We start from the raw sequence: 21,611 nt of genomic DNA on the forward strand, positions 1-21,611 counted from the left end.
TTGCAACAGAGCGTAGGCTGTATACCTTTTATTTACTATCTAGGCTGTATACAGGAAAGCTGCTGTGAAAGTGGCAAAATATAAACTGTAAAAATACAGAACTTGCACACCACACCTCACTTCCTTTGATCAGTTATAATAATATTAATTTAATAAAGTAAATACTTTGTGTTTGTTACAATGATTGCACCATGTCCTTCTTGCAACCATTTCAACCATAACACCCTCTCAGACAAAGACTAGTTTCCTTAACTTTTACACCTTTGCTTACAATTACACGTCAATCGTTTTTAGTTTTACTTGAGTCCATTGTCGATCTTATCTTTACACTGTGTTGTCTAAGTTTCCAAAAACAGAAATATGTCATTCCTTTTTTAGCTTGCCATTTCTTTCAGATATCCAATGTCTTTTGCCAACTTTAGACTACAGTAAGAGTCCAAAAATGTCCTATGATTCTCCCCATACACAGAATGAACTCATGTAAAACCCTTCACAATGCTGCATATATTAATCTTATGATAACTATATATCGTGTTTTCCCCTGTCTTTGTTTAACTATCCCTGCGTTCCAATCCCCATACTTCCATACTATTTAGTATGCCTGTTGTAACGTTAACTTGCATCGCAAGATAAGTGCATTCCTATTTGGATGAATATAAGCTCCTCGGGGCTTCCGTAGTTCAAGTTCGACTTCCTGTTATGACCAGTAGATGTATGCTGTGATATGTGCCATACCTATAAAGTTATTAACGGTCACTACGCCTCAAGTATTCTTCATTTACAACCCGGCCGCCCGCCTGTATTGGGCAGAAGTTACCACAATGCCAGAAAAGGATTTAGGATGTCCCATTACATGCACGTCAATTGTAGTATGCTGAAAATACATTAAAGCTGCAGTTGAGAGTTTCAGCCGTTGGGATTCCAACGGCTGTTTTCCCAACGCTCTACCTGCTGCAGCTCCTCCCTCCGAACGACAGCGCGCGTTCATGTTGCACCCAACGCACCTAGTGTCTCCCCCACCATCCCCGATATATTTACTCCCCTAATCAACCAAGGCCGACCCGACACAACAGCGATCATGTCCGCACAAAAACAACAACAACACGGCCAACAATTGTGCCAAAAGACAAATTAACAGCAACTGAACTGAACAAATAGCCTTAAAACAGCATTGCAGATTCACACAAACAGCAAGGGAGCACCATACCAAACACATTTACAGCACCATTGTGTGCACGGCAGTACAAAATAAAGGCAAGTAGCCTACATTACCCTACCTGGCTGTGACGGGACCGTGGCTGGCGTAGATAAACACCGGTGCTTCGTTGTACTTTTCGTGAAAGTTCCCCGGACTTAGCAGTTATGTTTGGGTTCATTATATGGAGGTGGTGGCTGCACACAACCGGGTGAGTTAACTAATGCTATCCGACCGGTGCTAACTTGGTTTATCAGCTAAAGCACAGCCAAAGGAAGCCCATTCTCCTGGCTCACTTTCCACACGTCTTCTAACCCCGAGCGGCTTCATACAGCAACAGCCGGCCGCCTACATTTCCTCCTCGGTGTTTCTCAGTCTCTGTGTAGCCTACACACTGTCCTCCCACCGTGTTAGTTGTTGGTATCCGGGGAATGGTAAATTGAGGGTTCGTTGCATAGATAGTATAGTATAGATCAGGGGTCACCAACACAGTGCCCGCGGGCACCAGGTAGCCCGCAAGGACCATATGAGGCGCCCGCAGGCCTGTTCTAAAAATAGCATAATAATCTGTTTCCCACCTTTTTTAAGTCATTGTTGATCATTATTGTGAGAAATCTTTAACATGATCAGTGTCTTCACATAGATGCGTATCATTAACCATTAATAATAATATATAACTAAAGGCAAACTGAGCAAATCTGTTATTTCAGAAGAGTGTATCAAACTGGGTGCCCTTCGTATGACTCAGTACCCATGAAGTAGCCCTCAGGTTCAAAAAGGTTGGTGACCCCTGGTATAGATAGTTCGTTGGTGAAGACATTGCTATTCGCTGTCTGCCGTAGTAGGGCCAAACAGTAGTTTCAGACTGCTAGGGTCGTGAACGCACACGCAACTGACGCATCAACATCGTTGCCAAGTGAACGGACAGTCCCACAGCCAATAAGAACGGAGAATCTGAGCCTCGCTCTGATTGGTCAAAATTAACATGAGCGGTGGCAATTTTGGGGGGCAGCACACAGAGGCACGGGGGAGCAAAGTGATGAAAACATATTTTCAGACCACTTCACCTACATATAGCTGAATGGCTATTATGACAGTTTTGCCAAATATTACAGTGAAAAAACTCTCAACTGCAGCTTTAATGCCCCACTAACTCCAATTGCATTTTGAAGTATTTGTCTTTATTCTTGACATTTCTCGACATAATGAAAAAAATCTTCCTTATCTGATTTTTTTTCTCTCCTATGGCCCTAAAACTCTTCTGTATTTTAGTATGTAGTGTAGTAAAAAGAAAAAGTATGTGATTTGGAACGCAGGGTGTGTTTTGTTGTTGTTGTATCTCCACGTTTGGCTTCCAGTTCGCGTTATCCTTGTAAACGCTTTTCAATGGTTAGTCAGTAAAAGTTCCCGCTCGACAGTGTGAATATATATCCTATAAAGACAGAGCAATTTGATCTGGCTTATCAATGTCAAAATGCTCAAAAGAAAAGTGAAAGGGAGAAAAGAGGGATAACAACTTTGAATGTGTAGTTTGGGTTTGAAGGTGAAATGTACTATATGATGATGATGATGATGAGCAGAAGAATATGTCTGTGAGTGAGTGAGTGAGTGAGTGAGTGAGTGAGTGAGTGAGTGAGTGAGTGAGTGAGTGAGTGAGTGAGTGAGTGAGTGAGTGAGTGAGTGAGTGAGTGAGTGAGTGAGTGAGTGGGTGGTTGGATGGGTGACTGACTGACTGACTGACTGACTGACTGACTGACTGACTGACTGACTGACTGACTGACTGACTGACTGACTGACTGACTGACTGAGTCTCAGGTTTTTCTCCGGTTCAGAGAATAATCAGAATATAAATGATTATGGACTACTACATGAGTCAACTTAGGCCCCTGGCTGACAGCACATAGCCATACTGTAATATACACTGTACCAGTATCTGTCCTCCCTTTGCCAAAGGGCTGAGGGCAGAGCGAGGCACAGGAAAGAGGGCAACCATGCACAGCTAAATAATGCAGTGGCTCAGTCTCCACATTATGACCTAGTAAATGACTGCTTATACAAACAGTCAGACCCTCTTGGGCTGCCCCCGTCTGACAGCACAATCAGCAGGATGAATGGACCTAGCTCTTATGAACTCATGTATTGCTATGGTGGCTCAGGGATAATTCAACACTCTAACTGTGGGCATTCTGTCGGGGGGAAAAAAACTTCAGTATAGGCTGGGTCGTGTAGGCCTATAACATTGCAAAGGTGTTGCGTTGGAAATCGCACCCTTTGGATACATGGCAAGGAAATTGAGTCTGGTTTTGTATCAGGAGGGACCGACTCTGCTATGCTCTACTGTATATCTAAGGTGGCCCCTTTTAAAACATATACCTTTGTTTACATTCCAGTTTACAGAGCCTAGGCTGTTTATTAACACCAGTACACAGTGCGGACAGGTATCGGATTGTGAGGAGACATTCACTGATTTGGACAAAAAATTATTTTGACAACTAGCGTTCTCCAGAATCACAGACTCCACCTTTAAAAGGGGTTTAAGATGAATGAGAGAAGCAATGTTATGGGACAGGGGAAGATACTTGTCATGCAACCAAACAAACTGGCCGGCCTTTGTTATAAGCAGCTCTTTATAAAGGATAATATAGGAATAGCATGCTACTCCTTGACAAGCACACAGACCAAGATCAGAGTCATTTATTTGCATCAGTTATAGGCTATCTTTATCTATGTAGCCTTAATAGCCTACCACACATCTACATGTTTAGAATGGCTCCAACAACTTCATGCACCGTGACACATCTGCAGTGTGTTAGTAGGCTATAGCCCTGCAACTGGACAATCGAACTTCTGCTATGCATCCTGTATGAGTCAGGGACAGTCACACTCACACACACACACACACACACACACACACACACACACACACACACACACACACACACACACGCACACACACACACGCTCAAAACTGTGTGAGCAACTCCCAGCCCCCTGACAGCAGCCAGCGTCCCACCCTTACCTTCGGTGTGGCAAGTGGAGGACAGGATGGTGCTCGGAGGGCGGAAGAGGTACGGCAGATAACGGGAAAAACATTTCATCTTCTCCTCCGATGCTGTCCGACGGGTGCAGAGCGCTGCGTCGCGGGCTCCACATCCGCACTGCCGCCGCGACAGTCCAGCCCAGAGAGAGAGAGAGAGTGAGGGGGAGAGGGAGGCTGTGTCCACGCCGCACCGGGCTATGACAGCATCACTTTATCGCAAGCAGACAGACAGACAGACAGACAGACATCGCAGGCAGACAGGCTCCGGTCAAACTACACTCCTCCACCCGAGGAGCAAACTGACTGTATGGCTGCAACCAGCGGACGGTGTCAGCGCTCCTCCACTTCCGTGTCCGTAGTTCACTGCTTGTGTGTAGTTGAGCGAGTGAGAGCAGGACAGGGGGTCGCCTCCTTCCCCTCATACGGGAGGTCAATGTAGGCTATGTGGTCTGATGTAACCCCCCCCCCCCCCACACACACACACACACACACCACCACCACCTTCTTCCATCGTTCCCTTATATCCTATGTTATGAGCTTATTGGACTAGGCTAATACAAAAAGAAAAAGGAAAAAAGGGAAGAAAAAAGACTAGTCACATCTGATTATAGAGATGATGATGTTGTTCCCACGCCTATCCTACACATTAGGCCATTTGTGTTTTCTCCAATTATTATTCCAAGTAGTAGGTGAATCATGACAGCACAGTCTGTGGTGAGCACAGGGCCCGAACTTAATTACTCATAGTTAAAACTTGTTTCAAACTGCTGACCAGATTATTTGAGTTTGGCGTCATCATGTGGCCATATTTATAGCATCGGAGTTTAACCATTGATTGAAGTAGCCTATTTAACAGAGGGCCATAATGTCGCAAAAAATAAACTAAGTTAAGATTTAATTGTATCTTTTTTTGTGGTAGAAAATACTGTTAGGCTAAGTCTAGTCGGCCTAAAACTTATATTTGTTTAGTCTTTAACTTTTTGTTGGCTACTAATGCACAGCCATAAAAATAAGTCAGAAATAATAAAAATATTTGAAAATCACCCAACAATAAGTACAATCAAACCATTAAAAGAACACCGAGCACTGTTAAAATAATAATAATAGCCTAGGTTTAATACTGTGATAAATGTTTATTCGGTGTAGATCTCGCGATACTTGAGTGTGAACTAATGCCAGCGGAAGTACATGGAGAGTCTCTTTTCCGCCGGCCTTAGAGGAGTAAACGGCAGGGTAAGAAATCCTGACAGAAAATTTTAAAAGTTATCATCATCCATCCTCCTTTTTAACTCACTGTGTACACCTGTAACACTCTTAACACCTAGCGAACATCGTCACTACTAAAATACGGCCAATATTGAACCCATATAGATGATTGATGACGAATTAAGACGTCTCAGTATTTGGTCCCCTTCTCTGCTATGTCTGTATCCGCATGTCGGCTGACGTTACGAGGACTGAAGGGGCTTTATTCCCCTCGCAAGTGACTCAATATTCGGCTTCCTCCACATTAATAGCTTTTCGTTTTAGTCTGCTGCTCGCTCGAAAATCTTAAAGTTAATGTGAGTAAAATGTATCTTATAGTCTGGCTATATTATGCTAACACATTAGCGTCTTCTTGCTAGCTTAGCATATAGCTTGGCAGACCTACTATAACATGGTCAACTAGCTACTGTTTTAGTAGGCCTACTGTAGTAAAGAGTGCTTCCAGTTGCAGTTTTAGTTGCACAACGTTACTTTCGTGGTGTGTAGAAAAAATATTTAAATAAAGTAGTCGAGTCTGACGTTAGCGAGGTTCGTTCAAATGCTTACTTGGATTATCTTTGCGACTGAGCCGGTTAAGAGTTATGTTATTCAAAGCAACTGCCAATTTTAATAATGCGAAACTATATTGCCATAGTAGTCCAGTTTCATAACATTTGTGTACTGTTTGTTGACAGCATCATGAAGCTCAATCCATTTGTAACATCCTCGCGCCGCAAGAACCGCAAGAGGCATTTCAATGCCCCCTCACACATCAGGAGGAAGATCATGTCTTCACCTCTGTCCAAGGAGCTCAGACAGAAGTACAACGTGAGGTCCATGCCCATCCGCAAAGATGACGAAGTCCAGGTATTGTAGTTTGGATTGCTCGAACATGTTGTAATTGGGCATGAAAAAAGCCTGCATTTGCTTGACTAGCTTGTGTTTTGTTTTTTTTATAACTCAGGTTGTCCGTGGACACTACAAAGGCCAGCAGATTGGCAAAGTGGTGCAGGTCTACAGGAAGAAGTACGTCATCTACATCGAGCGCGTGCAGAGAGAAAAGGCCAACGGAACCACAGTCCATGTTGGCATCCACTCCAGCAAGGTGAGACACGTTGTGTGTGTGTGTGTAGATGATTGTCGAATTGGATAGTCGGCCTCAATTTAGACAAAGCCGGTGGGTGCAGGGCTGCTGTTGTTGTGGCGTCTCAGTGATGTGAAGTTAAATTAGAATTGTCACTCAAACTGATAAGTGCACTCATGAGTCGTGGAGAGCTACACCTGGTTTCCTATTAAAGTCCTCAAGCACCAGGGAGATGTTCTTCATTGTGGTTCACAAGTTGTGTGGTTGACCTTGCAAGCACTTTGCAATGGAGTTGGGAGTGGCATACTCAACTTGAGATAGACAATGTTCAAAAGCAAGTTAATAGTTTTTTTTTTTAATCTCTGCAAATAAGGTGAAAGATTTGTAATATAACCCAAACGCTGTCAGCCAGGTGGAGGTGACAGGCAGTGTTGGTGCTGTATTGGACTGCATTGGATTAGATTGTTCCTGGAGTTTTGTCCACCACATTCACAATACATCGAGTCAGGCTGACAAGTCCTCAAACACTAGGATCCAACATCTCCTACCATTCATTCAATTAGCCAGACTTCAGCCCTCTCGTTCACTGCCCTGTATTTGTATTAGTTACAATGATAAAGCTCAAACATTTGAACCTACCTTGTGAATGACAGTAATGATCCAGTGGAAATGAATGCAATGTTTACCTTTTTGGAGAAGGAAAAGAGAATTCATTAGAGAAGCTGTTTCAATTTGCTGTGAACTGTTGAAATTGCTAATGTTGTTAATACAAGGCCTTTTGTAACAAACAAGTTCAGGAGAAAGTTAACAGGATGGTGAAAGTGGACCATGTGTATACTATTGCATAAATCTCTCTGAATGTAAATATTAATTGATAGTTTAAATGTGCATTACATTAATTGTGTATGCATTGTATTATAAAGGTGGTTAGTGAATAAGAAGTGTTCTTGCTAATGCAGTTCACTCCTGCCAGATTTGAATATGTTGAATATATTGCCTCATAACCATGAAAAGAGGTCACAAACGACTCAAATCTGATAATTTTATTTTTTTTACTATTAAAATAGTATTGACTGGTCAAGCTGTGTGTAGGTCTGTTGGAGGAACAATCTGTGGGTTGAACAGATTGTGACATAACGTTGTGTTCTTTGTAATACCTTCCTAAACCCAAAGCTCTGTTTGTTCGACTGTGTTGTAGTGTTAGAGAATTGTGCTGTAGAATGTCATCGGGCTGTGAGTTAGTTGACGAGGCATTCACCCACATGTGACTGTCGTACTACTTGGAAGTATTCACAGGTTCATATGAACAGGCCAAAGCAAACAGCTTATAGTCCAGTTTGAGACGTATTGTCTGGTCACATTAGAGAAGGTCCAGGTGTTCCTAATGGCAATAATGAGGACCACAATTCCACAAAGTGCCTGTAAGGCATACCATTTAGCCAGCATGCGTAACACGTGGACCTGAAATTGGCTCATCTAAATGGAATGCAGCCATGTATAATTCCTATTAAATACATCTGCACTTTTATTGTTGTGGAATTGAAATCTTGTTTTAGAGTTTTACAGCAGTGGGTCACTTTAAATGGACTCATACTTAACAGCTATCAAACATGTCAGGTCTTTGTAACTCACATGATCTGAAGCCTAGGTTGTGTTCTATAGTATATTAAAGGGATACTACACTATTGATACATTTCCTGGTTGGTTGTACCAATTGCAAAACTTCACAATTAATTTTCAGATAAATTGTAACTATTACTGTGTACTGGGAGCTTGTTTCAGACATGCCTTGTTAATATTGTATCCTGATCATTTTCAGACATCCTTTGCCTTTGTTCAAATGGCCAATGAGACATTACATGACTTGTTTACCAACACATGTTTTTTTTTTTTCCTCATTGTGCAGGTGGTCATCACCAGGCTAAAGCTGGACAAGGACCGTAAGAAGATCCTGGAGCGCAAGGCCAAGTCTCGCGCTGATGGAAAGGAGAAGGGCAAATACAAGGAGGAGACCATTGAGAAGATGGCCGAGTAAAAATGACCTTTTGCTCAATAAAATGTATAAATGGACCACACTTTGTCTGTCTGGTGTTTGAGTTGTGAAGGTGGGAGTATTGTTGTCCTCTTTGCATCCTGTTCATGTATTTTGTAGCTTAAGGCATACTAAGCCATCTCCAGCAAACACTTGGTGAACATTTTTTAATGTTAATACTTACTGGCAAAAGTTGATGCTACCAGCTGTATCGCAAAAAGTCAATCCACAACGTTTTGTCTGGTTACTATAAACATGTCCAGTTGCTGGCTCTGAGCCAGGCTTTGGAGCTGTGGCTATGTGTAAGGGAACGGGTAGCCGATGGGGGGTAGATGAGGTTTGAAGGATATAAAGAGGATTCAAATAAATTCCCGGACACAAGACTGATATTTCCATAGAAATTACAGGAATTCTATCCATGTTACAAGGAAATAGAAATGTGCATCACCTGGCAAGAGTGCAGCTCATTTGTTGGATTCAAACGGTGAATCAGAATCCAAAATACCTAAATTTTAGTTTTGTAACAGTTGCTCTTGTTTTCAAATTTAAAATAAAATGGAAATAGGTGTGGTTAATGTAAAAAAAATGTGCTTTGTACTACAAGAATAAAACAAAAGCCAATTTATATGCAATATTTACTGTATACAATTTATTATATGCAAATTATTTATGTTTAATCAATTAATTGTATTAACTAAATAGGTACAAATATCTGCATCAATAACTACATCAAATAAACTTAAAGGTGCACTACACAGTTTCTGGTAAGGGGGATTTGTTTTCATTTGCAGAGCCTAAATTTAGTATAGAAAACATTTTCTCAATGTAATTCTTAGTATTGAATAATTCTATCATAAATCTAAACAAAATTATTTTGAGGCACTTGAAACCAAACGTCAGACTTGAATATGTTTGTAAACCAGACTGTAGGCCCTGCTGCTGTAAACAAGTGGTAAAGTAACTTTTCAGGAAGCTTTCTAACTTCAAACATTGTTCCAGGGATCACATTTTCCTGTGAAGAAAGTTTGTTTATTGAGTTAAGAGAATATACCTTAGAAAAATGTTCACTTCACCAAAGTTACATAATGCACCTTTAATACGAATATAACACTGCAATAATATTTAATTACAGGTAACATTTTTCAAATGAATGCAAATTACAAGGGTTGGGGAGAGGAATTACATGAATTGTTCTGCAACGTTTTATTATAGCCTATGGTATCGCTTGTTATTTACTTGACAATTAATGTTGTAATCTTACATAATGGCCACTAGGCGTCACTGTTTAACCACAGACTGAACATTTCCTATTTTAGGGATTCCGAAATAAAATAGGCTTACTGCATTTTAACCTTTTTATTTGCAGAATATGACGCGTCTCTGAGCAAAATAACTTGCCAAATAGACACTAGCCTATCGGTTAAAGCAAATGACCTTTTTATTTGTATGAAATCTCATAATATTACTTCTTTACCAGTTTAACACATTGGACTGGTTTTTAGTTCCTCCCTCTGCGCTGTACGGTCATGTGACACGCTGCCTCTTCCTCTGTGGACACTGGCTCGAGGCTTTGAACCAACGCTACAGAAGTTTGACAAGTCACAAGTTGTGTTTGCTTTGTAAGCTATTGTTGCTGTTTTAAAAAGCAAACCCTACCATGGCCGAGCTGGGTTTTGTCATCGCCATGTCGGTGATGACCCTGTTCTGGGGAATCATCGGAGGAGTTGTTCCCTGGTTCATCCCCAAAGGACCAAACAGAGGGTAAGTTTTCGGTTAGCTTCACTTTATAGCTAAACTATTTTACCGTACGTGGACGCCTTTTAATCTTATTTCCCCACACGCAAACGTACACAACATACAATAGAAATGCGTTTTTGAATATCTCTCACTGTTACCTGAATGGTTAAAGTTATTAAAACTTGGTAAGGTAAAGTTAGGGTCGGCTAACTGAAGCTAGTTTGGCAGCCATTCCTCCTTGTTTGAGTCGTAGAAAGCGTCAATATTCATATTCAACTTTGTGTTGACTTCTGCTTACAATACATTCATTTTAAATTTCCTCAAACTGTTGATACCAGTTTAAATATGAACTACTCCCATCTGTGGAAAATGGGCCTAATGTGACTTCCTTTATTTGCCTGTTGGTCACGCGTCACATGATCAGGCAAATAAATGGCCCATGTTTAAAAATCCCTATCCATAGATGTTATTCCATTTTAAAATATGTTCTCCTCTTCCCACAGGGTGATCATCACAATGCTGGTGTTGACTGCAGTTTGCTGCTACCTGTTGTAAGTGTTATTCAACTGGATATGGACCAGATTTCTTTAACATTATTATTATTATTCATGCATGCAATTCTACAAACTGGGTCATATTTTACCCTCTTTATTCATGAATTTTTCTTTTTAACGCACATTTTTCAAATAGTTTTCAACTGAAGGTATGTGTTTAACAAACCAACGATAAAATGACAATTTACAAATGTTATTAAAAAATAATATAAAATCCACTTATGTTGGCTGATGTGCTATACCGTCAAAATCTGTGACCCTGTAAAGAAGTAAAGATCCTTTAAATGTGCTTGGAAAGTGATATATTCCTATTGTTAATGAAAGGCTGGGCCTTTGGGGGGTGACTACGCAGACACATAGTCACACAACACTGTTTACGGGTCACAATGTGCTACAGTAAAGGATAGAAGTTTGTTATTTGCGGATTTCTGCTGTTCATTTCTTACAATTTTATAAATGATAACTGTCTATAATGCTTAAGACTCTGAATTGCCAGACATTTTCCGACATGACGCGATAAAGAAACTATTGATATGAAACTAAATGTTAATACTGATAACCTGTAGTTAAATAATGTGATTATTTATAGGCTACCAAACGATGGAAAGTGCAAGATATAGTGGTTGATTTGGGCTGAACTAGGAACACATTTGGAGAGGTTTTAAAAAGCTACTTTTATTAGTTACTATCATTTTGATACTGGATAAATGTGTGGATAGATGTGTGCGCCAAACATTTCTCTGTGCAGGAAAACTCCTGCAAATTGTGTAAAGTTCGCAGTATATTGTACAACGGGAGCAACTCTAACAAAACTATTGTCCTCCCCAGGGGATCAAAGAAGTATTTCATATGCTGATTATCAATATTAATGGCTGAATCCATTCGTCGATTGCTCCCTTGACATGACATTGTGTGGCTTCTATTTCAATAACTGAATTATTGAAGTCATTTTTCGAGAGAAAATATCAGACGTCCCCTTGTTCCATCTTCTCATATGTGCTTATCTTTGTCATGTGTGATTATTAACACAATCATTTAAAGTTTTGGACTGTTGGTCAAACTGAAGGCACTTCTCGCTATTTTCTGTCATTTTTTACACAAAAAAACAATTAATTGATAATCAACACTATCTTTAGTTGCGGCTTTTGCATTATAAATAATTGAATAGAGTATCTCATTTCCACGAGAGCGCATTTGTTTCTCAAACCAAGATGGTAGACTTTGACTGATTTAACTTGATGTCCATGTGTATCTGCTTTTACTCCATGTACTGTTATGTTGCATAACTGTCACAATAAAACAAACCTTGTCATTGGCTTTAGTACTGTTGTGTATATAGTATTCCTGTCGTGCTAAATTATTTAACTACACGATTAGGTGGGAGTTTGCATATGTTGTCGTGTTGTATGTCAACATGGGGAAAAGAGTGCATGGGAGACAAAGTAGTCTACCTAAGTTATTTCCCAAATGAATGTTACTTTGAAGCTGTGTAGAATAATCCTAATAACCATCATTTTCTTTCCATCCCAACAGCTGGTTGATAGCCATTCTGGCCCAGCTCAACCCACTGCTGGGGCCTTCTCTGTCCACTGATGCCATCTGGTACCTGAACTACCACTGGCCTTAATGTACCCCCCCTCCACTATGCAGGTAACCCTCCCCCCTCTGAACCCACATTTGACCAACCTTTACTCCTATGATGCTATTACAGGCGTTACTCCAAATCTTTAATAAGTCTTCAATGGGAAATTAATTATTTAGAAATGGGGTCGTAGTTTTGTAAAATTGTCTTCAATAAATCTTCCAAAAAGTCTTAAATTGCAAAGTCAAATAGGATTTGTATAAACATTTTTTTTATCTTACTTCATTAAAAAAAATCAAATTATTGATAGTATCTATTTTCTTTTGAGTTGTTCACCGATGCCTCTCGCATTAAAGACACGCAGATCAGCATGACAGGATCGGATATGGTCGCGTTGGGACATTCAAGTGACGCATTATATTTATTTGGGATTTTTATTGGTGTATTTCTTAAAAATATACAGCCTTCCTCTTGACAAATTCTACATTTCAACATTCGTAAGAAAGTAAATCATCTAACTTTTGACCAGGACCATAAAAGAAAGTGTATTCTAATATGTGGCTTGATACTGTGTTTGTTGTGATTTTTTTCTCTCTCTCTCTCTCTCTCTCTCTGTCTCTGTCTCTGTCTCTGTCTCTCTGTCTCTCTGTCTCTCTCTCTCTCTCTCTCTCTCTCTCTCTCTCTCTGTAGGGGCAGACCTGACACTGCTGCATACTGCTGGACGTTTACCCCTCTTTCTCCATGAGCTCTTTCCTTCTAAATGGCCTTAAACTCAGACCGCTGTGTGATAACTGACCAGTGACCACACACTGGTGCCTTGTATAAAAAAAGAAAAAGAAGAATTCCCAAAGGACCTCAGAGATTTCACCGAATGTGCTTGTTGGTGTTGTTTGGTATATATATATTATGTATATTGTGTTTATTGTTAATATGAAAGATATTTGCCTTTAAATAGTTGTTGTTTGATGTGATCTGTTTGTTTCGTAATGTTAGCGAGAGATGAATTAATAAAAGTAAGAATCGACTCCATTCCATACATAACTTATTTTTTGTCTAGTTTTTCTTAACCCATGAGCATTGTTAAAATCTTTGACTGTAATGACTTTGTTTATTTAGTAAATGTCATTTTTATATGCTCCTCATTGTGTTGAAAAGTAAAGATTTGTATTGATACATTAGGTTTTTAATCACTCATAGTTTTTCCACATCAAAGTATGCCTATTTAAATGTGGGTTATTTCAGTCCATTTTAAGTTAATATAATTTATTTTGTAAGGAATTGTTTTAAAATTCTGATTTTATTTAGAGTCAATGTATTTTATTCGATGAAATGTGTCAGTTTTGTTGTGTGACCGAAGTCGAATTTTAAACCGGGCTTCCTGCTTGCCGTAGCTGTCAGCCGACTGCATAGCGTTGGCAACAGGCAACATGGCGTCCTCAGATGTCCACGTCCGAATATGTGAACAAGAAATACTGAAATATGACTTGGAAATCAAAGCTCTCATACAGGTGCGAAAGTTAATTTGGTAAGACTGTGACGCTATACGTCACGGCACGCGGGCTTTATCGCGTGTCACCGACGTGTGTTCCTCCGGACAGCGTGCACGCGCCGTGTTGTCTTTGTATGTCCATGGTTTCCAGCTGCTGTCAGTCCGCCGGGGTGGAGGAGTGGGATTAAAGTGCTTTCATTTCATTTATCTAAATGTGCTCACCGTAATTTAGGCATAGGTAGCCTAATTATATCAAACGAGAATGTAAAACGACCAGTAAAAGAGCAAAAAGTATCTACAAATAGCATATCGTAAAGAGAATGCACCTTGAAACGATTTCCGGCTCAATAACTCCTTCGTTTGGTTAGCCTTCTCACTGTTTAGTGAGTTTCTTTATATGTCCATGGTTTACAGCCTTTAGGCTACTAGTCATGTTTTTTTTCAAGCGTAGGCTATATTCATTTAGCAGAATTAATTAGTGCATACTTTGCAGCAATTTTGATGACCGGTTATTCTTTTTAAAGTAAAACATGTTACATTGCCTATTGGTTCCAGAATATTTTGTTTTCTCTGCTTTATATAATTTAACATTCAAGGTAATTCTTTCTTGGACTTTTCATCAGAAAATCTAAGAAATTATAAGTATGGCCTAGAAAAATGCAGGCCTACTATCTGCTATAGCCTGTGTTCTGCCATATTGTATAAACAATTGATCCATATAATGTACTATCATGAAGACTAATGAACATATTAAAGGTGGAGTCAGCGTTTCTGGAGAAAGCTTGTTGTCAAAACCAGTGAATATCACCTTGCTACCTGCCCTGTGTGCACGCTAATAAGAAATCCAGTGTTAGTACACAGCCTAGGCTTTGTAAACGGGCATGTCGGTGGCCCGCTTTGTTTACATACCCTTTGTTTGCATACCAGTTTACAGAGCCTAGGCTATAACACCATATTTGTTTCTTAAAGGCCTACTTCACCGGTGGGAATATGAAGGTGTATTGAATTCTGAAATCCTATGTAGTATAAATGTGCAAAAAAAAAAAAAAAATCGGTTCATCCTATCCTGAGGAAAGGCAGAAAGAGTGTTTTTTTTAACCCTATATTAATCTTACTGTGACATCACAGTAAGATAAATATAGGGTTAAAAAAAAAATTACTTTGTAAATATTACTGTGATGTCACAGTAGGAGAAATCACAGTAATATTTACAAAGTAAGGTTTTTTTTTAACCCTATATTTATCTTACTGTGATGTCACAGTAAGATTAATATAGGGTTAAAAAAACGCTCTTTCTGCCTTTTCTCAGGCTAGGATGAACCAATTTAAAAAATGTTTGCACAATTATACTACATAGGATCTCAGAATTCAATACACCTTCATATTCAAACCGGTGAAGTAGGCCTTTAAGCACACACAGCATTGATAGTGATCGTGAGGAGATTTTTGACAAAAAGTGAGTTTGACAACAAGCGCTCTCCAGAATCACTGACTCCACCTGATGATTCCCAGCTCAAACAGTCAGAGCACTTACCATCCAGCAGGGTGTTACGTTGCGGTCACAGATAGGCCACTGTGTAAATGTGTTGGTTACCAGTAACTTCACCTACATTAATAATGATATAATAATATATGTAATGTATATAGTGCTTTTTAGAGCACAACAGTAAACAAACAAAATAAAGATGTAAAGTTGATGGGGGGCTTACATTGACAAAGGAGTCTTGTTTAAATCTCCTTGCTATGTATCCTCCCCAGGACATTACAGAGTGCACAGGCCCTCAGAGCCAGCTGACAGAACTCAACACAGACGTGAAGAAGAGCTTCCACAATCTCAGGCTGAGGATCCAGGTAAGATATAGGCTCTCTGTGAGTATATCTGTAAACTACAACCCATTCTAAATGGTCTTGAATGCTTTTAATGTAACTTTGCCTGTGCCTGGCCCCTTCTGTGTGGTATCGTATCTGATTACTGTGTGTTAGCTTTGTCTTGTCAAAGCACGATGTAAACTTTGTTTTTAAAGGTGCCATATTTATGAAGTTATTATTATAATTAATGGCTCAGATTTTTGTTGTGCTCTTCTGTTTGTGTTTGACAGGATTTAGAGCAGATGGCTATGGAGCAGGACAAAGAGTCAGACAAGCTAACGTTGAGCAGTCAGGTAGAGGGACACAGGAAACAGATGCAGAGGTAATGAAACACACCCTGCGTTCTAAATCGCATACTTCCATTCTATTTAGTATGCCAGAAAAAGATTTAGGCTGTCCCAATACATGCATGTCAATTGCAGTATGCCAAAAATACCCCTATGTTCTACTAACTCCAATGGCATTTTGGAGTATTCGTCTTTATTCTTGAAAAAAAATCTTCCTCGTCTGAATTTTTTTCTCTTCTGTGGCCCTAATACTCTTCTCTACTTTAGTATGTAGCATAGCAATAAGAAAGAGTATGCAATTTGGAACGCAGGGACACTTTCCCTGGCTTTTCTAAATGTCAAAGGTTATGTATTGTTTTTGTCACACGTCTGTGTTGACAGTGGGGAGAAGCATGTGGAAATGTCCTTGTGGCCTGCTTTAAACATGCATAATGTCCGATTCCTCATGAAATGATTAACGGAGGCTTTTTGTGCAGTAACCAGACCGTGTGGAGGAAAGCCAACCTGGCCAGCAAACTGTCCATAGACAACATGGAGAAGCAGGCCCTTCTTTATGGAGCCGATAGCACTGTGAGGCAGAGGTGAGCCGACCATTTTGAGATCTTAATCAATTTTTGCTTGCATAACAAATGTCATACGTGTACGAATAAAATGTCCAAAATGTACACTCAGGTGTTTATTTGACTCAACCATGTCTGTTTGCATCGGTTTATTTCTCCTATACAACCATCTTTAACATTATCTCAACATTTCTTTTTCTTCTCAATACTCGTCCTTTAATGTACTTTAAATTTGCAGTAGGACATTTCTACATATAGTGTGTGTGTGTGTGTGTGTGTGTGTGTGTGTGTGTGTGTGTGTGTGTGTGTGTGTGTGTGTGTGTGTGTGTGTGTGTGTGTGTGTGTGTGTGTGTGTGTGTTTCAGGAAGACAACCAAAGAGGACATGGCTCAGAGCAGCAGTGACATTACAGAGAATCTGATGAGCATCAGCCGCATGATGGCACAGTCTGTGACGCAGAGTGAGGAGACCATCACCACACTAGGTTAGTGGGACCTGATCAACACACACTAATGTTATTAAGGGAGTGTGTGTGTGAGCAAAATACAGAATAATGTTTTAATGCAATGGGGCATTGTTTAGTGAGCCTACCACTGTATAATCTGTAAAGCAGAACTTTACAAGGAACTTTTAAATATTTCTGACACAGTCTAATTTTTCCTCTGATGATCATAAATTACATGTAACGGCAAACGAGACCATCAGTGCAAAGAATGCTATTTTTATATTGTTTATCTTAATGCCTTTGTCATGGGTACGCTCACTCAGGAACTACAGCTGGCGCAGTAAAAACACTAGGGCTTTTATCAAAAGAGGGTGCAAGAATGAACAAAAACTGAATGTTCCTCGTGCACCTTTAAAGTTGATGGCCTAAAAAAGTTTTTTTCCAGTAAAGTAGACTAAAGTGAATTGGTTAAAGTTTGTCTAATTTCATTATAATAGTGCCAAAACTTAAAATTGTAGGATTGAGGCTAAGCCAAGGCAAGTTATGTGTGTATGCTATGCTTTGCGAAAAAGAACGGGGTCTCCAATTCAATTCTGCAAGGGTCTTGATCCACACTTCGCCTTTAGTTTAAGTAGGCATTGTATTCTGATAGTTACCGATACATTAGCCACCTCAAACATTAGCTACCTTACCATATGGAAAAACGCTGCTGGAGCGAGACACTGACTTTACATTACCACTCACCAGGGTATGCTTTAGTGGAGAGGTTTTTTTATGTGCTTAAAACCGTGTGTCTCAGACAGATAATTGTTTGACACTGCTGTTAATGTTTGAAATTCTTTTTTTTTGTATACATATTGTAGTGATATTCCATTTCCCACAATGCCTTGCGCTGGACTGAATGTCTCATTGAGTTTGTCTGTGCCTTTTTCGATTGTTTGAGGTGTGTCTGTTTATTTCCCATTTCACTAAGGCAGCTGTGTTATAATACGTTGGTTAGGTTTTCTATGTCTCCTGTATTGTTGGGTTGAGAGTGACAGCAGGCTTTATCAGTGTTCAAAAATCTAGTGCTGGAAATTGTGAGTTATCCTAAGGAGTTCTCATACTCTATGCGATTAACACTATTTTTAAGGTTAAACTGTTTCAATGTAGCACTGTCTAAAATGACACTCCAGTTCTATTCATAATGTGTGATATAATATAATAATAATAATATATTCAGTTTATATAGCGCTTTTCTCGCACTCAAAGTGCTTTACATAGGAGCACAACAGTAAACAAACAAAAGGAAAATTTAAAGTTGATGGGGCTTGGGTTGGTGGGTGATCTAGGGGTAGGCAGAGGAGAAGAGATGGGTCTTGAGGGTGGGACTGGAAGATGGTGACACCCTGCTTTGAAGACTTATGTGTTGAAAGGAGTTTTTTTCTCTTGTGTTTTGAAGCCACCTCCTCAAAGACAGTCCAAGAGACCAACGATGAATTCCGCACCATGACGGGGACCATTCAGCTGGGCAGGAAGCTCATCACTAAGTACAACCGCAGAGAGCTGACTGACAAACTGCTCATCTTCCTGGCCGTGGCCCTCTTCCTGGCCACAGTCCTCTACATCCTTAAGAAGAGACTCTTCCCCTTCTTGTAGAAGACAGGTAACCCTTCCATTGAGTAGCTCTCTCTCCCACTACCACATACAGCGCTTTTCCACGGACGGCGCTAAATGATTTTTAAACAACTGCTGAATGATGCGTATCATATTACACACGGGTGTATGTATGCTATAGCTGGAATGTGGACCGCTCACTCTGCCGAACTGTGACGCTGCTGAAATATTGTCAACAAAGGTGAAGATAACCATACACAACTGTACTGACATGCTTTGTTTTTATTGACTGAAAAGTGTTTGTTTTATCATACAAAGGGATCATTGTATTCTTCTGGAAAAGATAATGTACGTTTTTGGTGAATAAGACGTCCATCTTTGGTGTTAGGCAGTAATGCAGTGTCTTGATAATCATGAAGTATGAATGTCAGAGGAGATGAAGAAGGACCCATGTTAATCATTTTGATTGTACATTCCCGTGGAAGACATCAAGGATGTTTTTTTTTCTTGTTTCCATTCATACGTGTACGTGTAGACATATTCTTAAACTAAAGTAGTTCCTCAGACACCTGAAATAGTGGCTCTCAGTTTGCTACGCGTGCAGACAATGTGCTGACGAGGGTCTCTAAAAAGCAAACATACTAATAATACTGCTAGTAAAATAATATGTCACTTTTTAATTTCAGTTCAACAAGCTTTTATTAGCATGCATGTCATCAAAACAATATTCTAGTTAATATGCAATACAGTAAATGGCTATTACTCAACAGTAGCATTTAAATGGCACAATACTGAGGGCACTTATTATAAGACCAATATTAGCACCCTAAAAAGAAACTTCACTGTGGAACAGAAAGGGATTTTTTTTTATCACCTCATAAAATCACTGCAAATTAAGCTTTTTTGTGTGTAATTGCTATTTATTAATTATGTACTGTATAATTACTGTACGGTGTAACTTATTACATTATCATAATGATTTAATGCTTACGGCTTTCTTACTGTGATATGATTCAAGCCAAACTGCCGTCACTTAGTGTGTGTGTTTCACTGGCTGCATCATCAGAACAGTACTTATATGTGCACTTTAAATATGATGTAATGGGGGCGCTCGTGGTGTAGTGGATAAAGCACTCCCCATATAGGCTCAGTTCTCGTTGCAGCAGACCCGGGTTGGAATCCGGCCCGTGGTCGTTCTCTGCATGTCATTCCCCTCTCTGCCCCATTTCATCTATGTCCCTCCAAACTGTCTTAATAAAAGCAAAAAATGCCAAAAAATGATCTTGTTTGTGGGATTTATTCAGTTGCAAACCAGAAAAAAAAACCACTTTCTTTAGAGTGTGTACACCTCTCTCTCCCTCTCCGTCCCCATGTTAGCTGAGCTCTGGTCTCCCTATAGCAGAGCAGTCAGGCTCAGTAAAAGCAGTGGACGGTGATCACGCTGGCAGAGATACAGCAGCATACATCCCTGCCTTTCTTCAGATAAGACCCGGAAAAGCAGATTAATGCGAGCCCCGTTTCCCCCTCTGCCTTTTCCAGAGTGGGTGGAGGGTGAGGTGGGATATTTTTAGCGTTGTGTGGTGCTGTTATCTGACGTTGCCTTTTCAACACCTGTGAGGAGAGGGTGGCCAGAGGAGCTACATGACCTTGCTACCCCTCTCTGTATAACCGCCTGCTGGCTTTGCCCTTTTGTTTAACGTCATGTAAAATGCTGTTATAAAAGTGTTGATCATCAATAAATACAAACTCCTCTGGTTTGATGGTTGACATGGTGTCTCTGATGTGTGTCAGTGCTGGGGTTGCATTGTTTCAAATGAGATGAGAGAAGACAACAGAGCATGTGTGGAGAGAGCTGAGAGATGCCTAAGCAGCTCTTACTCATGTAAAGTGGTGGCAGTGGGGCAGAGCCAGTTCCTAGGCTGTTCATATAACTGCACACTTAGACCGGGCCCTCTGGCTCTCTGTCAAGCAAATTGGACTATTCTTGCATTTAGCACCGCGATAGTGTCAATCAAGTGTTGGGGTTTGTATCTGGACAAGTGGACGGAGCCTCCCGGAGGGGGAACGCACACAGCACCAAACGGAGCGCGTAAACACAAGAACAAGTCTCAAGTAGTCATTTCTACAGCTGGAGGGCAGAAGCTTTGTTCAGTTATATATCTCTGCATTTTCTGTGTATTTTCACCATGATTCCAGTTATAAAGTGTGTCAGCCTCAAACAATCTAATGAAACACAACAGTAACAAGAGGGGGTCTTAACTTTCAAGTTCTGTCCAAAATAAAAATAGATAGATAGATAGATATTGTGGATCGGTAAAACCTCTTGAATAAGTCCTCATATTTCCAAATACAGAGAAAAGGTGGTTCAAGATGTGTTTTGGACAGTTTGTATAGTCAATGCTATAGTCCAAATAGTACATAATCACAGCGTTCCACCTCACATAAAGTTGTTTTAAAAAAACAGCCTCTCCAGATGAAATGAGCAGAACCGGTTTTAAAGACATTTAGCTGCAGGTCAAGGTCATGGCTGTCAGCCCGTTGAGCCTGCTGCTTGTGTGTGTGTGGCTGACAACGGGTTGTTAAAATGTGTAAACTTTTAACTACCTGTTAACCTTGTTTAAGCTTATTGAAGGAAGCTTCCTAATAGCCACTTGAACATTTGAGGCAGACACAAACCACGTGAGGCTTGTGCAGACGTGTGGTGCCTTTATGTGGATCTGCTGTATAACCACTCTGTGACCCACAGGCATGGATTATGTGTTGTCATAATAATAATAAACTAATATATTACCTATAAGGTAGTCATGATTTTTTGTGTACATAGTTTATTTAATTGAAATGATATAAGGATTGATATCTAAAACCAAAGCTGAGACACGTATTACATTTAATGCAAT

At 40.0% G+C, this 21,611-nt stretch overlaps 4 protein-coding genes across 4 annotated transcripts in view; 3 read left to right on the forward strand and 1 right to left on the reverse strand.

Moving 5' to 3' along the window:
* Positions 1-4,304, reverse strand: part of ppp2r2ba (protein phosphatase 2, regulatory subunit B, beta a) — a gene marked incomplete at its 5' end in the record, with an annotated part of 60,432 nt that extends 56,128 nt beyond the window's left edge. The window contains one exon of the mRNA XM_080035736.1: positions 4,215-4,304. Coding sequence (XP_079891862.1) covers positions 4,215-4,293 — 79 coding nt within the window. The remainder of the gene's footprint in view (positions 1-4,214) is intronic.
* Positions 4,305-5,412: 1,108 nt separating this feature from the next.
* Positions 5,413-8,634, forward strand: rpl26 (ribosomal protein L26). The gene is made up of 4 exons (XM_080035739.1): positions 5,413-5,468; positions 6,176-6,347; positions 6,445-6,585; positions 8,471-8,634. Exons 2-4 carry the CDS (start codon positions 6,180-6,182, stop codon positions 8,597-8,599), a joined length of 438 nt encoding a protein of 145 aa, XP_079891865.1. The 5' UTR covers positions 5,413-5,468; positions 6,176-6,179; the 3' UTR covers positions 8,600-8,634.
* A 1,494-nt stretch (positions 8,635-10,128) lies between these two features.
* On the forward strand, positions 10,129-13,488 carry atp6v0e1 (ATPase H+ transporting V0 subunit e1). Its single transcript, XM_080035404.1, has 4 exons — positions 10,129-10,357; positions 10,837-10,884; positions 12,421-12,537; positions 13,160-13,488. The coding sequence occupies exons 1-3, from the start codon at positions 10,254-10,256 to the stop codon at positions 12,512-12,514; spliced, it is 246 nt and encodes an 81-aa protein (XP_079891530.1). The 5' UTR covers positions 10,129-10,253; the 3' UTR covers positions 12,515-12,537; positions 13,160-13,488.
* A 391-nt stretch (positions 13,489-13,879) lies between these two features.
* On the forward strand, positions 13,880-19,967 carry LOC307256332 (vesicle transport protein SEC20-like). Its single transcript, XM_080035255.1, has 6 exons — positions 13,880-13,977; positions 15,717-15,809; positions 16,058-16,149; positions 16,591-16,695; positions 17,039-17,157; positions 18,560-19,967. The coding sequence occupies exons 1-6, from the start codon at positions 13,897-13,899 to the stop codon at positions 18,754-18,756; spliced, it is 687 nt and encodes a 228-aa protein (XP_079891381.1). The 5' UTR covers positions 13,880-13,896; the 3' UTR covers positions 18,757-19,967.
* The last annotated feature ends 1,644 nt before the right edge of the window (positions 19,968-21,611 follow it).

Source organism: Ammodytes marinus (genome assembly GCF_949987685.1).
Source record: "Ammodytes marinus genome assembly, chromosome: 10".
In the NCBI taxonomy this organism is placed as follows: domain Eukaryota; kingdom Metazoa; phylum Chordata; class Actinopteri; order Uranoscopiformes; family Ammodytidae; genus Ammodytes; species Ammodytes marinus.

Excerpts from the sequence above, each read along its gene's own strand:
- atp6v0e1 (XM_080035404.1), top strand. The coding sequence starts at position 10,254 with ATGGCCGAGCTGGGTTTTGTCATCGCCATGTCGGTGATGACCCTGTTC. Across the intron at positions 10,358-10,836 it reads CCCAAAGGACCAAACAGAGG|GGTGATCATCACAATGCTGG; the intron begins GTAAGTTTTCGG and ends CTCTTCCCACAG. Across the intron at positions 10,885-12,420 it reads GCAGTTTGCTGCTACCTGTT|CTGGTTGATAGCCATTCTGG; the intron begins GTAAGTGTTATT and ends CCATCCCAACAG.
- rpl26 (XM_080035739.1), top strand. The coding sequence starts at position 6,180 with ATGAAGCTCAATCCATTTGTAACATCCTCGCGCCGCAAGAACCGCAAG. Across the intron at positions 6,348-6,444 it reads GCAAAGATGACGAAGTCCAG|GTTGTCCGTGGACACTACAA; the intron begins GTATTGTAGTTT and ends TTTATAACTCAG. Across the intron at positions 6,586-8,470 it reads TTGGCATCCACTCCAGCAAG|GTGGTCATCACCAGGCTAAA; the intron begins GTGAGACACGTT and ends CTCATTGTGCAG.
- LOC307256332 (XM_080035255.1), top strand. The coding sequence starts at position 13,897 with ATGGCGTCCTCAGATGTCCACGTCCGAATATGTGAACAAGAAATACTG. Across the intron at positions 13,978-15,716 it reads AAATCAAAGCTCTCATACAG|GACATTACAGAGTGCACAGG; the intron begins GTGCGAAAGTTA and ends TATCCTCCCCAG. Across the intron at positions 16,696-17,038 it reads GATAGCACTGTGAGGCAGAG|GAAGACAACCAAAGAGGACA; the intron begins GTGAGCCGACCA and ends TGTGTGTTTCAG.